This window comes from Equus asinus, chromosome 5 (assembly GCF_041296235.1).
Source record: "Equus asinus isolate D_3611 breed Donkey chromosome 5, EquAss-T2T_v2, whole genome shotgun sequence".
Taxonomy (NCBI): domain Eukaryota; kingdom Metazoa; phylum Chordata; class Mammalia; order Perissodactyla; family Equidae; genus Equus; species Equus asinus.
Window position 1 is genome coordinate 90,891,277 of NC_091794.1, and position 14,444 is coordinate 90,905,720.

General features: G+C 59.7%; 1 protein-coding gene across 1 annotated transcript; it reads left to right on the top strand.

Moving 5' to 3' along the window:
• The first annotated feature begins 272 nt into the window (after positions 1-272).
• Positions 273-10,319, top strand: MATN1 (matrilin 1). The gene is made up of 8 exons (XM_070511461.1): positions 273-775; positions 2,586-2,932; positions 5,138-5,360; positions 6,567-6,692; positions 7,161-7,577; positions 8,159-8,311; positions 9,070-9,150; positions 9,810-10,319. Exons 1-8 carry the CDS (start codon positions 685-687, stop codon positions 9,857-9,859), a joined length of 1,488 nt encoding a protein of 495 aa, XP_070367562.1. The 5' UTR covers positions 273-684; the 3' UTR covers positions 9,860-10,319.
• Positions 10,320-14,444: the final 4,125 nt, after the last annotated feature.

Here is a 14,444-nt window from a genome sequence, read left to right on the forward strand (position 1 = left end):
CTCAACCATCTTCTCCACTGCCTTGTGCATACTAACTGCTAACATACACGATTCTGATTCCGATCTTGAAAGATTCTGTCAGGCAGAGAGCTAGCGGGAGGAAAGGGCATTCTGGGCAGATGGCTCTGCCTGTGCAAAGGCCTGGAGGAGAACTCGAGAATCCAGGAGCAGCTGGAGAGCGGGCTGTGTGTGCAGAGGCAGGGGACAGCCAGGGCTGGAGAAGGGGAAGTGTGTTCAGGGAGGAAACTGGGGTTGAACTGCAGGTGGAGGAGGATCTGGGTGTGGGACGAGGGTGCCGGGCTGGGGCACGAGGCCACCAGACTCTGGTTTCCCGGGCTTGGCGTGGCGGCTTCGCGACGGCGCAGGCTCCAAGCCTGGAGGAGCCGCCCTCCGCCCACCTGAGATTTCCTGAATTCCAGCGCAGCTCTGGTTGCTTCTGCAGGCAAAGGAGCCCTTGTGGTTGCAGGGGCCTCTCGGACCCAGGCCAGGCTGCTCCCTTCCTCTCCAGGCACACACACCTCCATTCAGCGGGGGCCCCGCCCCTCCAGGGGGCTGGGGGCCAGGGCAGCCACCCCCACGTCAGTGGGGGGCCGCCTGGCTGGGAGGCTGGGCAGCGAGGTTGATAAGACCCGGCCCCCACGGGCCCCCGCAACTGTGCCGGCTGCTGTCCACGCTGCCAGAAACATGAAGGTCATCTCTGGCACCAGCCTCGTGCTGTGTGGCCTGCTGCTGCTCCATGCCCCATGCACACTTGGCCTCGCACCCCCGTCCAGAGGTGAGGGGGCCTGTGGGAGGTGGGGGACACTGGGCGAGCGGCCCCTGACCAGTAGTCTGGGGGGGTCGGTCACTGAGATGGGCAGAGGCTAAATGGGATGCAGGATGGGGAGAGGGGCAGGGAGGCAGGGGTGCCAGCAGGCTGGTACAGGAGCAGGCAGAGATGGTGACATCCCTAAGGCCCAGGGCAGGGGTGACCCTCGGTCTGTTCTGCTGAGGGACATGAGGGGTCGCTCGAGGCCTTTCTCTGGAGACCCTGAGCCTTCCCTGGGGCTTCTGAGCCCCCAGGCTGCCCTTAGGGACCATGTACACTGCAGGGCCCGTGGTCCTCTGGATCATGGAGGGCAGAAGCTGCCCAGAGCGTCTGCTGACGTCTGCAGCTGCACCGAGCCCAGGGCCAAGCTCACGGCTCTTTCAGGAGGGCAGCTGGGGGGGGCCAGGACTCCATCCCCTCTTTGAGTAGCCCTCCAAGCACATCCTGGACTGGGCTCCCTACGAGGCTGCAGCACTCTCAAAGTTTCAGCCTTGAGCACAGAATCCTAGAACGCCCAACTCTTCCTGTACAGATGGGGAAACTGAGGCTGGAGAGGGGCAGACCTGTCTAAGACGACACAGTGAGATAGCCCCAGAGCCTCCTGCTTCTTGACCCACTGCTCTGTGTGTGGCCAATTCCCTCTCTCTCTTTGGGCCTCAGTTTACTCATTTGTAGCCTCAGCTAGTGGGAACCTGGGAAGGGCTGCGAGGTCATTTCTAAGGTCCCATGAGGAACTCTGATACCCAGGTCGAGGGCACAGTGGCTGGGGGCTGGGACAGCCAGCACACCTTCTCTTTTTGGATTCTTCCTGAATCCCCACTCAGGAGTGGCTGGGATCCAGTGTGGGGTGGAGAGGGGACTACATCCCACCCGCTGCGGGCCCAGGCCAGTGAAAGCCTCAAGCAGGCAGCTCCGTTCTCCCCCCCCCCCGATGGATGAGAAAACTGAGGCTCCCCCAGGGCCACAGCGGGGCTGAGCCGGGATTCGAACCCTGTCTGCCTCCTTCCGCTCCATGCACTTCGAGCACCCGGTGCCGCCTCCCAGGGCGTCTGGAAAGACATGCTCCCCGGGCTGTGTCCGGGGCCACCTGGTCAGGCTGCCACGGTGGCCACTAGGAACTCCTGCCCCTTGCCCTGCCCTTGGACACCAGCCGGCCAGCTCCGCCGGGCGGAGGGAGACTCGGTCCACTTTGGTGATTCGCTCTGATGCTCAGATGAAAGAGGCCGTGTTGACGGGCACTGCTGTGGCTCTCAAGGCTGTGCCCACCCCGGACGGCCCACCCTCAGTGCCTTCCTGCCCGGCTAGGAGAAAGAGCCGCCCTTGGTTTGTGGCAGCCCTTCTGGGCTGAAACCTGAAAAGTGGGTTTTAAAGGCTGTCTCCCTGAATGCCCACTGTGTGCCCAGCCCTGTGCCGGCACATCTGTGCCCTTGGCTCATCCTCAAAGGATCCTGTAAGGATGGGGTCATCAGCTCATGGTACAGACGAGGAAACGGAGGCTCAGAGAGGTGAAGTGAGTTACCAAGGGCCAAGGCTCCAGCCTCGTCCTTCCCTCGCGGCTGAGCTGTGTGGCCTTTGGCAAGTCGCTCGTCTGTGTGTCTGCTCGCACGCTGACGAAAGGACCCAGCCAGCCGGGCCCAAGTCGTCTGCTCTGCCTGAGGCCTCGAGTCCAGATCGCAGCAGCCCCTGATGCTCGGCTCCTTTGCCTCCGAGCGTCTTCGGTCCAGCCTCCTGACCTCTGCCCCCTGCTCATTGCCCTCTCCCTCCTGCCCCCTCCCAGGGCACCTCTGTCGGACGCGGCCCACGGACCTGGTGTTTGTTGTGGACAGCTCGCGCAGCGTGCGGCCAGTGGAGTTTGAGAAGGTGAAGGTGTTCCTGTCCCAGGTCATCGAGTCCCTGGACGTGGGGCCCAATGCCACCCGCGTGGGCCTGGTCAACTACGCCAGCGCCGTGAAGCAGGAGTTCCCGCTGCGGGCCCACGGCTCCAAGGCCGCGCTGCTGCAGGCCGTGCGCCGCATCCAGCCACTGTCCACGGGGACCATGACGGGCCTGGCCATCCAGTTCGCCATTACCAGGGCCTTCAGCGAAGCCGAGGGCGGTCGCGCCAGGTCCCCCGACATCAGCAAGGTGCGTGCCTGCCCTGCTGGGTTCCCGCTGTTTGTAGGCTCCCACTTGTGCTAAGAACTTTGCCGGCACGCTCTTTGGTTCTCCCGACACCCCCGTGATCGCCGTTTTATTGGGGAGCAGACCCAACTAAGAGAAGAGGCTGAGCTGGGATCGAACCCCTCTTTACCCACCTTCCGACCCCAGGAGTCACAATGGGGTGACGATGATTTCAGGGTGGTTGACGTTGGCTCCCCAGCCCGTCTGAGCTCCTCGAAGGCACAGCGAGAGGGTGCAGATGCTTATGTGATGGTCAGGGGCGTGGACACTGCCGCCGGCCTGTCCACGTTCAAGCCCCGGCTCCACCACACCAGCTGTGCCTCCCTGAGCAGGAGTTTCAGCCCGTGCGCCTCATTTTCCTCACCTACAAAATGGGAGCAACACAGCGCCTTCTCAGAGGGCCAAGGCAGGACTAAACGAGTTTATCTGCTGAAGGCGCTCAGCGCAGCGCCTCGGACCCAACAGGCCCCATAGAGGCGTTAGCTGAGTTTGTATTTAGTACGCCTTTGAGGGGAGGGGCTCAGAAACGCAAAGCAATGCCCCCAAGTCACACTGGCCAGGGCTCCAGGCCGAGCGTGAGCGTTTGCACAGAACTTGCACCCATGGGGCAACGTTTCAGGACTCAGCCCGGGGCCTGCGAGGCCGGTCAGTGTCCTCTCCCCACAGGGCCTCCCACCGGCCTGCGCCTCCCTCTCGCAGCCCTCGTGGGCCTGAGGAGTCGTTATTCATCTGCCCAGCGCCCCAGCCCAGGGGAGGTATTCTTTCTTATCGCCCTCCGTGCCCCACCCTCTGGCAGGCAGACGTGCCTAACGTGACTGCCACACGGATAAAACCCTGCTCAGAGGTGGTATCCCCATTTTACAGATGAGGAAACTGAGGCACAGGGAGCTTAAGCAAGTTGCCCAGCTAATAAGTGGTAGAAGTGTTCCCACAGACGCTGGCGTATAATCCCAGGCATTACAGCCCTCCAAGAAACGACCTGTTGGGTAGCCTGCTGGTCTTATTCTGTGGGGACCGTTCACAGGTTCTGATGTGAGGGTGATGGTTGTGGCGGGCGAGAGAGGAGAGACCCTCCAGCGGGTGACACTGAGGGTCTGGGGGCGCTGGCTCAGGACATCAGGCGTTTAACCTGGAATTCAGCTGTGGGGGCTCCTACCAGGTGGAGTGAAAGTCCCAAAGCTGGATTGAAGGGGGACAGCAGGGACACATGGGGACTGTGGCAGCATCTGGCAGTGACGGTCACAGCCAGGTTTTTAGTGCCAGGAGCCCAGGCCTTTGGAGGTGTCCAGGGCAATGATTCTAAACTAGTAGCTGCCCTTCCAGGCTCCTGACCCTGAGTCCTCTTAGGAGGACCTGGCCACCCGCCATGATCCAGAGGAGGGAACGGAGGCTCAGGAAGGGGGTTGTCACCAGGGAGCTGCATTGCTAACCCAGGCCCGTCTCAACTGCAGTCACCAAGACAAGGGCGGGGACCCAGGAGTCCAAGCTGACCCAGGTCAGACGCAGAGAGGCAACCAAGGGGGCTGATCCGAGCCCCAGATTGGGGCCGAGCTGTGGGGACCCCAACTTCAGGGCACTCCCAGGAGAGGGAGGAGGGCCAGGCTCGGCCCCCGCGGTCTTCTTTCTAGGGTTCAGAACAGAGGAGCCCGTGGGAGGGAGAAGACAGTCTTTCCTCTACGGAAAGGGCATGTAGCATCCCGCGGAGGGAGGGGGGAAGGCGGCCTCTTCCCCCCAGTGCTTGGGCATCTATGTGGGAACCGCCCCCTTCCCAGGCCGAGACGGAAGGACGTCCAGACTGGAGGCCCAGCCGCTGTTCCTTAGCCTCCGCCGCCCTCTGGTGGCCACAGGCAGAACTGCACGGCGCTGGGGACACGGGCTCGGCTCCGTCCTCGGTGGCCGCGGTCTAAGCGGAGAGACATCCAGAGGCCCCGGTCGGGTGTGTCTTTCTGCCACAGGAAACCTGTCTCCGCTTCCGCTGGCCAGGTTCTCCTCCCCGGGGCCGAACACCTGCCACCGACTAGCCGCGTGACTGGGCAAGCTGCTCTGCCCTTCGGGGGCCTCAGTGTCCCCTTCTGTCCAGGGCCCCGGGCAGGGGCTCCCCGGAGGGCCAAGCGTCCCAGCCCATTCGGGCAGGATGGCCGGGCCTCACACGCTCCCCGCGTGTCGCAGGTGGTCATCGTGGTGACAGACGGGAGGCCCCAGGACAGCGTGCGCGACGTGTCTGCGCGGGCCCGGGCCAGCGGCATCGAGCTGTTCGCCATCGGCGTGGGCCGCGTGGACAAGGCCACGTTGCGGGAGATCGCCAGCGAGCCGCAGGACGAGCACGTCGACTACGTGGAGAGCTACAGCGTCATCGAGAAGCTGTCCAAGAAGTTCCAGGAGGCCTTCTGCGGTGCTCGGGGAGGCGGGACGGACAGGGCAGGGACGGGGGCGGGGCTTAGAGAATGGGGCGGGGCCAGGAAGGGGGCGGGACCACGGTGTGGGGCGGGGCCAGTACGTGGGCGGGGCCGAGAGAGTCGGTGTCGGGGCGGGGCCACGGCGTGGGGCGGGGCTGAGTCAGTGTCGGGGCGGGGCCAGTACGTGGGCGGGGCCGAGAGTCTCGGTGTCGGGGCGGGGCCACGGCATGGGGCGGGGCTGAGTCAGTGTCGGGGCGGGGCCAGGGCTGAGAGACTAAAGGTAAGGGCGGGGCTAGAGCTAGTGGGAGGGGACAGCGCTGAAGCCCGGACGGAGTCAATGTTTGGGGCGGGTCCAGGGCCGGGGCGAGGCCTGGGAGGGGCAGTGGCCTATATAGGGCGGGAACTGGGAGAGAGCCAACATCAGGGGCCCGTCTAGGGCTGGGGACAGGGCCTAAGTGGGTTTGGGCAAATGAAATTTGGGTCGGATTGGGGTAAGACTAGCGCCGAGGTCGGGGCCTGATCCAGGGGCGGGTCCCCAGCCTGGAGGCTTAAAGAAGTTGGGGAGGGACCAGCCAAGAGCCGTTTCTATGTGGTAGGGTCCTGGCAGGGACGAAGGAGGGTCCCGAACCCGGTAAGAGGAGGCGTTTGGTCAGGCGTTTGGGCGCCAGGCTTCTGTGATGAGGGAGAGGCCGAGAGGCCTGGGCACTGGGCAGGAGCAGTTTCAGAGTCCAGCGCAGAGGGGAGGTGGGCCTGTGAGGGGTCTTTGGGGTGGGACCAGTCAGATGGGGCGGGGTCCCGAGTAGAGTGGGAGGGGGGACAGGGCCAGAACTTTTCCCCATTTGTAAAACGGATCTAAGAAGAGCATGCCTTTTATTGTGAGGGTTCGATGAAATAATGCGCGGTACAACACTCAACGTGTGGATTGAACAAATCCTTGCTGAGCATCTTTTGCGTGCTGTTCATTGCAGCGTGTGCTGCTCTAGCCTCTTGGGGTCCAACAGGGAACAAGACAGATTAAAGGTCCTGCTCCTGTGGGCTGTACCTTTGTAGCGGGAAGTTTCAATTTATCATCAGCATTGTCACCTTCTTCAGGGACATAAGATCTGGTGCAGTGATTTTGGCCTGGGCTGAGGGTCTGGGCCACCTGGCTGAGACCTCCAAGGCCCTGTGACTGTGAGATTCTGAGTCTCCTGTCCCTGCAGTGGTGTCAGACCTGTGTGCCACGGGAGACCACGACTGTGAGCAAGTGTGCATCAGCTCCCCCGCCTCCTACACCTGTGCCTGCCACGAGGGCTTCACCTTGAACAGTGATGGCAAGACCTGCAATGGTCAGTGGGCTGGACACAGGCAAGCCCGGGGTAGGGTGGAGGGGCCGGGTTGGGGCCTCGGTCACACCCCTGGAAGCCCATGGGAGCCTCCTTACACTTTGCCTCTGGACCAATCGGCAAAAACGATAGACGCCTTGTGGAGTTTGGGGTCTGCAGAAAGTTCTCTTGCAACTTCTGTGCCTCTTTTTGTCACAATGGGTGGTAGGTTTAGTGTGGTGGAAGGAGTCACACAGTCTTGAGTTCAAATCTTGATGCCGCCACTTCTGGGCTGCGTGACTTAGCCTTTAGGGCTTCAGTTTCCGATGCTGTAAAATGGGGCCAGGAACTTTGGCTTTATAGGGGGAGTTTTGAGGACAAAATGGGATGATCCCCGGCACAGAGCTTCGTGTGTGGGGGGTCCCCAGCCTGTGATCTGGACGGATGGCTCTGTCCTTAAGCTTCATCCTCTCACCTCCCCACCCTCCCTAGTCTGCAGCGGTGGTGGTGGCAGTTCAGCCACTGATCTGGTCTTCCTTATCGATGGATCCAAGAGTGTGCGGCCGGAGAACTTTGAGCTGGTGAAGAAGTTCATCAACCAGATCGTGGATACGCTGGATGTGTCGGACAAGCTGGCCCAGGTGGGGCTGGTGCAGTACTCGAGCTCCGTGCGCCAGGAGTTCCCGCTGGGCCGCTTCCACACCAAGAAGGACATCAAGGCAGCTGTGCGGAACATGTCCTACATGGAGAAGGGCACCATGACTGGGGCTGCCCTTAAGTACCTCATTGACAATTCCTTCACTGTGTCCAGTGGGGCTCGGCCCGGGGCCCAGAAGGTGGGCATCGTCTTCACGGATGGCCGGAGCCAGGACTACATTAATGATGCTGCTAAGAAAGCCAAGGACCTTGGTAGGTGCTGCCTGCCTGGACCCCGGACACCACTGATGGCCAGGGGTACACAGGGTACAGCCCAACTATAGCTTGTCTTAGTGTCTTTTCTAATTGGCGCCCTAAACCCAGGTTCAATGTGAAGCAGACAGGACGGGTTCATGCATCTCTTTCTTATACTGATGACAAAACCAGGCCCCAGAAGAGTAAGTGGCTTGTTTTGATGGTCCTTTTAGGTGGGGCTTGGAACTTTTCCGGTTGAATGTTCCCAAGAACACACCAACTATTGGAAGGCAACCCCAATTTGGGACAAGCCCGAGCCTCAGTTTTATCACCTATCAAGTGGGAATAATAATAACCACCAGATGGACAGTTAGGAGAGTTGAATGACATGACGAAGCTTCCAGTACAGGAAGTTAGCACAGGTCTGACGTACAGTAGAATCTCAGTAAATGTTGATTTCCTCAATGTCTTTCTCCCAGGCACTGTGCCTGCAATTCCAGCAACTGCCACCGGGAGGCATGCCTGGGCATTCTCCTGGAGGCTCCCCTGGGGCTGCTGGTCCCCATGGCTACCCTTGTGCATCTTGTTCCTCTTGGCAGGCTTTAAGATGTTTGCCGTGGGCGTGGGCAATGCGGTGGAGGACGAGCTGAGGGAAATTGCCTCCGAGCCTGTGGCCGAGCACTACTTCTACACTGCTGACTTCAAGACCATCAACCAGATTGGCAAGAAGTTGCAGAAGAAGATCTGCGTGGGTGAGTGAGGGCAGAGCTGGCACGATGGAGCAGCAGGTGGGGCTCTGTGTGTGTGTGGGGGTGGAGCCATCCTGGAACTGGGCGTGGGTGGGGAAAAGCAGGAGCTGGGGTGGCACCAAGAGCTGGCAGCACCAGGAGGCGGGCTGACCGGTGCAACTCTCACTGCCAGCGGGCATATGTTGATTGCTCGTTGCACGAATGGCACTGTTCTCAGTGCTCTCCTAATATTCAATTCCTACCAAATCTTAACCCTGCTACCTCCCCTGATCCTCCCTGGGGACCTTGCCAGCTGGTTCCCGGTGGTAAAGGGTGTGAACTCCAGGGCCAGGCGGTCCTGGCTTACATTTGCTCTGACACTAACTAGCTGTTGGTCATGAACCAGTTCCACTTCTCGAGTTCTTTGTTTATAAAATGGGATTAATGACTTCAAACCCAAAGAGTTGGGGTGAGGCGTCACCAGATGACACAGAGGCCCCTGCCATCGTAGTCCTGCACACAGTAGGTGCTCAGCGTGGAGATGCTGTCCCTGGAGCTCTTTTTGGGGCTCGGAGGGAGCAGACGACATTCAGGGGTCGCCCCCTCCATCACTCCTGGGAGCACTGTCTCAAGAACTCTACATGTCTCTGCCTTCTCAGATCTCCTGGGCCCCAGACTCCCCTGAGACCCCCTAGTCTTGGCCCTGGGCAGTGACCACCCTGGCCCCCGCTGGGCAACCACTCACCATCCCCTGTTCTTTCCTTACTTCCTGCCCACTCCAGAGGAAGACCCGTGTGCCTGCGAATCCATTGTGAAATTCCAGGCCAAAGTGGAGGGGCTGCTGCAGGCCCTGACCAGGAAGCATATCCTTTCGTCAGGCCACTGGGGGACAAGGGGTGGGCAGGGGGCAGGGCCTTGGGGGGAGAGGGGAGGGAGCCACGCCCCCTCTGCGGTGGGTCAGGGCAGGCTCCTCCTTGCCTGCTTCCTCCTGAATTCTGGCTGGATTCTGGCCAGATAGGTTGGCTCCAGTTTTGGTACTGACTCTGTCAAAAGCAGAGGCTCCCAGAGGGTAAACAGAGAAACTGAGGCAGGAGCCAAGATCTAGAGACTGGACACACACAGAGTCCTGGACACGCTCAGGTGCCCCGTGGACTCCCCATTTCTCAGGCTCTCGGCGACATGACTAACACCAGTCCCCACTGAAATGGGGCTGGGCCTCGATCGGGTCCCCTGGCTCAGGCAGGACTAGGTGGGGGACCAGCAGCCTGAACCTGCAGCTGGGCGGGGCTGGCATTCAGGGCTCACTGTGACCGGCTCAGTGTTTTGGAACGCACCATTCTGAGGACAGGGGACGGGCGAGTTTTGACATTGGGAAGAACGCATGCTGGGGGGTGGGGATGAGAGAAAGCCCTGGAAGAGGGGCACTCTGAAGAAACAGGAAGTGGGGGTCCCCAGTGCAGGGGCCACCCACATCACTGCCCTGCTATGGGCAGCCTGCACCTCTCCTTAACTCGGGGTCCACTGGAAGCCGTGAGTAAGCGGCTGGCCATCCTGGAGAACAGAATCGTCTAAGGCCACCTGTCCGGCTATGGCCTCTCCATCTCCCGGCCCCAAGAGCAGCTCAGAGTCCCGCGTGTGTCCCCTAGAGCCCCAGTTTAGTCAAGCTTTGCCATTTCAGTGAGGGGGCTGGGGAGGGGCAGGGCCCCCGGAAGGCATGAGGCCCCCCCACCCCTGCCATCCTGCGAGCCCTGGCGGGGAGTGTGTGTCTGAGCGTGTGCTGGGAGCATGTGTGCGTTTGGGAGCACGTGTGTGCCTGAGGGCAGGCGTGTGTCTGGAGCAGGGGCGCGTGTGCATGAGTGAGAACACGGGCGAGTGTAAGAGTGAGTGCGTTTGCATTTTTTTCAATCAAAAGCTTAATATATTCCTATTTTTTTAGTTCACCCTTTCTTGACTGCGAGACGCTGTGAATCTCTTTTCTGATTTCTCTATTCCCTTTTAAAAAACAATTAAATGTGATTTAACTTAAGCACTGAAAGGGGCCAGAGGCGGTGTGGTTATTTGCAGAGCAGGAGGAAGGACTGATGAGGGTGGCGGGTGATGGGGGCTATTGCAGGATGGTGGCGGTGGTGGTAACAGCGATGACAGCAATGACTCCAAAACCAGTTCGCGTTTGTCCTGCCTTTTCCATTACAAATGCATTTATGGGATCTCACTTCATCCCCCCAGTAACCCTGCCCAGAAGAGACTTGCGTCGTCCCCATTTTACAGATGGGAAAGCTGAGCCTCCGAGGGATGGGGTGACTTGCTCAGCAGTGGGCCAGTTGGAGAGAGGGAACTTGAATCCAGGACTGCAAGACAGTGAAAGAAAAAGGCATCGGAGAAAGACGGCCGAGGCACCAGAGGGACTCATTCATTCATTCACGCATGCACGCGTGCAGACAACACTTACAGAGTGCACAGCTGCTGTCGGGCAGTGGGGAGATGGTGGCCTCTGGGACAGACTCAGGCCCTGACCTTGAGGGACTTAGAGTTGAGCAGGGTGCCCTGTCACCCACACCCCAGCTGAGGAAAAGACAGTGGGTTTAGGTTGTACCTGGAGCCCCCGGGGTGAGTGTGTGTTGGTGGGTGTGAGTGTGCGTGCGAGGGAGGTGATGGGAAGGGTCCCAGGCTGAGCCCTAGGTGCCCCTCTGCCATCTCCCCAGGCCCCTCTCAGAGTCCTCTCTGTGGCTTCCTTGGGCTTCAGCAGCTCCACCCCCACCCCCAACACGGACAGCTGCAGCCCTCACCTCAGGGACCGCACAACGGGAGACTCCTGACCCCCTGTGCCCTCAGCCCTGCGCGGGGTCTGCCAGCCTCTCCCTGGCCCCCTGGAGCAGTGCGCCTCCAGAATCTCAGTCCCTCACCTCTCAGAGGGCGAGCTTGGGCGATTTTCTGAACCCATTCTTGTTTAATGGAGCATTTTTAATGTTGCTACTAGATTCACACTTGAGAGCGTGTAAAAGGCTTTTTACAAGGAGCTCAGATCATCCTGAAGGATCTTCCTGTGAGGTAGTTGAGGGAGGGAGAATAACACCACCAACAACACGCTGGAGCCACACCAGCACAACAGCACAACCTCACAAGAGTAACCTAGCACTCACACAACCGCCGGGACAGGGACCTGGGCACCAGCACACACACCTTTCACCGAGCCCTTTCTCTGTGCCAGGCCCTGTGCTGGGAGTTTTTCTGCCGTCCCAGGAGGCTCCTTGTCACAGCACTCCACCTGTGGCGATTGCTGAGCCCACACTGCCTTTCTTCTAGATTGTCTCACTCCCCACACACAGAGGGAGGGCAGGACAGCAGCACCGATGCCCTGTGACTGCTGCACTCAGCTGATTGGTCAATGGGAGGACACCTGACCCCCACTGAGCCAATCAGCATCTCTCTTCTGGGAATTTGGATGGGAGGACCAGAGTGACCTGGCTGCTGGTGCCGGAGCTGGGAGGTCTCTATCTTCTTCCAGGTGTGCCGAAAGGCAGAGATTGGAGGCTGCATTTGCTGGGTCTCTGATGGCTTTCCAGCCCAAGGGTGTTTCAGTTATTTATTGCTGTGTAACAAACTACCCCGGAACTTAAAACCACCACCTCTTATTGTCGTGATTCTGTGAGCTGACTGGGCTCATTTGGGTGGTTCTTCTGCTCCCTGTGGTGCTGGCTGGGGCTGCGGGTCTCAGCCAGGCTGGACCATCCAGCGTGGCCCATGCACGTTTCTGCTCCCATGGTAGACAGGGCTGCCAGGCTGGACATCTCTCTCTCTCTCCTTCTCTCTCTGTGTGGTCTCAGGGCCCGACCTTCTCCACGTGGCCTTTCCGGGGGAGGAAACTGGACTTCTTACATGGCAGCTCAGGGCTTCCAAAAGCTTCTTAAGTCTGAGGCCCAAAATTGGCCCTGAATTAATTTCACTGCATTTTGTTGGCCAAAGCAGTCCTAGGCCAGTCCATATTCAAGGGGTGGGGAGACAAATTCCACTTTTCCAGGAGGGTGCGTGTCAAAGAATTGTGGCCATTTTTAATCCACCATGTGGGGTTATTCACTGGTCCCCCTCAGTGGGCCTGGCTACGCTCCCTGCCTTGGCCATTCATAAGACACTAGGAAACCTTAGCAAAGTTTAACACGGTGGAGTCATGCAATGTGAGAGCCCTGACTTAGCTGTCCTCTCACCTCCATTTCCTTCCACCCTCGTGGTGGCCTTGGAGTCTGGGTTCTCATCCTTCAATTCCGGGAGGTGACTGATCATCCCAGGTTCCAGCACCTCTCCTCAGTTGCATGGTGATTCAGTGGGGTCTTTCTCCTCTCTGAGTCCCCCAGTCTGTATCCGTGGAAAAGAGATACTGGCATGGCCTCACAGGGGGTTGCAGGGTGCAAGCGAGATGCGTGGGGAGCCATCAGCCCAGTGCCACCCACATGTCACATCCAAAGTGGAGTTGGCATCGTCGTCACCATCTGGGGGGTGGTTTCCTGGCCTCAGGGACAGGCCACACCTGTCAGTTCCTCAACACCTCCCTTGCTCCCATCTGGTGCCGGTGTCCCTCGAGCTGCTGTGGCCACCTGACCTCCAGTGGCCATGCCACCTGGGCCACCTGTAACCCACTGGGAGACCACCCCAGAGTACGCACCGTGGCTCTCTGCAGTTTCTGTTCCTCAGTGGGGAGCTTGGCTCACCTGCATCGTGTTAGTGGATCCTGAGCCCCCAGCTCCACCAGGAGAAAAAGACGAGGACAGCCTTGCCTCTGCTTTGAGCAGCACCGCCTGAGTGCGCCAGGGCTCTGGGAGGCGAGGTGTAGAGGGTGGTACAAGCCTGCAAGCTTCCGGGGACAGCAGCTTCCTCTGTCACTCAGTCACGCAGCAAACGACTACTGCATCCCGGCCAGGCCCTCTTCTAGGCCCCAGGGGGAGAATGGAGAACAGAAACAGACAGAAGTCCCTGTGTTCGTGGGCTGACGTTCCCGCCTCACTTTACTTCTTGCTGTGTGAGCCTGGACCTGTCATCCCCTCTCCCTGTGGGCCTCAGTTCCTCATCTGTTAAATGGAGAGATGATCCAGAAAGGGAGGAAAAGAGAAAAATCCCCAAAGGGATGTATGGTGTGTCCTCAAAATCCGAAAGCTGCCAGTGCTGCTTCTGTGAAGTCAAACAGGATGGAGATGTGCCGGGGCCACCCTTCCGGCCTGGCAGAGACCAAGCCCAAGGCTGAGTTTCCAGGAAGCATCTCGTCGGGAGGTGATGGTAGTGGAGGGGTTCGCAGCCCCTTCTGTGGAGTCATATGGCCCTGAGTGTGGCTCCGCACGGCCCCCTCACCTTGGACAAACTCCTTCACCCTCTGGCCTCAGCTTTCTCAACAGTAAACTGAGCAACAGCATTCTCCTCACAGAGTGGTCGCGCTGAGGGCACCCAGACAGACAGAGGACTTGGTGTGTGGGCAGTCAGCCCCGGAGGGCTCCCTGGAGGAGGTGACAGAGGTGGATTTGCAGGGAACGTGAGGGCTGGAGGGGGCCCAGTGGTTGAGCAAAGACCTGCAGGGGAAACCTGGAAAGTGAGGTGTGTGGGGAGGGAGAGGGGAGCCGAAAAGGGGCAGAGAGGGAGCGGGAAGGAAGCAGTGCAATTAGGCTGTGGGCTCTAGGGCCAGTCCCAGTCTGATTTCCGTCTTCTCCCCTTCCACAGTTATTAAGCGTTGCAAAAAGCCACAGCGTACACCAGGCACTGGGAATAGAATAGAAAATGCCCAGATGGTCTCTGGCCCCATGGCACTCACAGCCTGGTGGGGAAGACAGCATTAGACGGGAAGTTGCACGGGAATCTGGCTGTGACAGCAGGATGGAGGGATCAGGGTGTGTTGCAGGGGCATGTAACAGAGGGTCCAATCAAGCCCTGGGGAGGTGGGGAGACGTCCTGGAAGAGGCGGACCTAAGTGTGGATCTAAAGGCTCTTCAGGAGTTAGGAAGGTAAAGGCGGTGGTGGGGAAGAGCATGTCAAGTGGAGGGAGCAGCATGTGCGATGGCCCTGAGGCAGGAAGGCTCCATGTGGCAGGAGAGCAGCCATGAGCAGGGAGGAGGCCCAAGATCAGCCTGGGCAGGGGCTCCATCGGGAGGGTGGTGTGCAGCCATTGAAGCGTTTTAAG